At 33.7% G+C, this 1742-nt stretch overlaps 1 protein-coding gene across 1 annotated transcript in view; it reads right to left on the bottom strand.

Moving 5' to 3' along the window:
- The window catches only part of LOC109581601 (uncharacterized), an 11573-nt gene that overhangs the window by 683 nt on the left and 9148 nt on the right, over positions 1 to 1742 (bottom strand). Inside the window, exon 3 of the mRNA XM_019995863.1 lies at positions 7 to 134. Coding sequence (XP_019851422.1) covers positions 7 to 134 — 128 coding nt within the window. The remainder of the gene's footprint in view (positions 1 to 6; positions 135 to 1742) is intronic.

The raw sequence follows: 1742 nt of genomic DNA on the forward strand, positions 1-1742 counted from the left end.
GTTTACCAGATACACTGAAGTAATGGAACTGACAATAACTTTCAAAATATGATAATAGCCAAGCCGCATTTGACCAATAATGGCTAAGAATATTAGAGGGCCATGCATAAAACCAGCTCCTATCTCCAGTTTAATTCTCACAGCAGCCAGTATAAACAGAACAATCATAAACTGAAAAACTATGGTAAGAAGTGTAATAATGATTGGATAAAGTGGAATGTTACAATTATTGGTGCATTTTGTTCCTAAGAATGTTAAATAATAATCATCTCTGCATCTTGAACATCTTCTACCGCCCCGATTGGTATAGCATTGATCATCTGGAGACTGAGGTAATGCTATCACTTGTTGTCCATAGTATTGTTGGCAAATTTGTGTCTTGGGAATCTCTTGTAAATGACGTGAATCACATAATGGGTAGGAACATTTAACAGCAATACTGCCATCAGTCCAATAACCATTTTTTATACAGCCAACACCAGAATCTAATGGACAAAATAGTTCCTTTACAATTTGGCGACATTCACAAGCTTTACTAGTGAAATTTGCACTAAATCCAAGTGGACAGAAGCTGGTCCAGGAGAAAAAAAGGTTTTTGATTGAATTATTTGGTAATGGTGGATCAGAACAAGCAATTTGTAGTTGAGGATTGATTGTTTGAGTTACATTAAAATGAACACCAAAACGAAGCATAGTATTCACCGTTTTATTTCTGCCAAACAAGAAAGTCTCTTTAGGTCCTATAAGCTGCAAACCAAGCTCAGGATAAAGTCGCTCACAAAAACCAGTCTCTTTAGTGTCTGTTGCAGTATCTGTTTTATTACATTTAAGAGAAACTTCAGCTATACAGGCACCAGGATTGCCCAATCCATCAACAAGAGATACATGTAAAAAAATAAACTGACCAGGGAAAAAAGAATGCTTCAAATTTATTGCTGCAGTAAAGTGCTTTGGAGCAGTGACAATTTCTTTCATCGCTTCAAAACAGTTTTTAAATAAACTAATGTTGACATTAGTGTCAGTGGTATAAATTGAGTGACCAGCAACACGAGCCTGATTGTCAATAAATTTGACTTTACCATTACATATCAATGCAGTGTTAAAGTGAGTAGTGTTGATGTACATAGCACCACCATAAAAAGCATTGTTATTGTTAAAGGTAAAGATTGATCCTTTTGTTATTGTAAAATAGCTTCCATTCATAGCCAAACCACCACCATGATCACCTTCATTGTAATAGAAAGTATTGTTACCATTGAAAACAGCATTTACCATGTCAAGATTAAACATTGTAGCAACTGCATTGTCACTGCCAGTTAAGTTCAATTTTTCAGCAACAAGATTGACTGATTGAAAGTAAAATATAGATTTTAAATTAGATTTAACATGAGGTTTACCAACTTTATATGTCAATTCATTTAAAGTCACATTAAGCAGACTATCATGACTGCCATGAAAAGCTATTATGCAGTCCTTACTATTGCCATTTGTATTATTAACAAAAGAACAGTTGTTTAATGTGTGATCAACAGTAGCACTATATGAAGAATATGTAGTCATTAGTTTTCCACTGTTTTTAAAAAAATTCAGCTGCTCATAATTAAAAGTGGCAAACTTATGGTGAATGTTTACATGAATCAAACCATAATCACTCAGAAGATTACTATTATTGAGAAATGAAATTGTAAACAAAATGATAGACAACAAATCTTCAGTAGAACCAGACACTTCAAACAAAACTA

Source organism: Amphimedon queenslandica, unplaced genomic scaffold (genome assembly GCF_000090795.2).
Source record: "Amphimedon queenslandica unplaced genomic scaffold, v1.1 AMPQUscaffold_13429, whole genome shotgun sequence".
NCBI lineage: Eukaryota > Metazoa > Porifera > Demospongiae > Haplosclerida > Niphatidae > Amphimedon > Amphimedon queenslandica.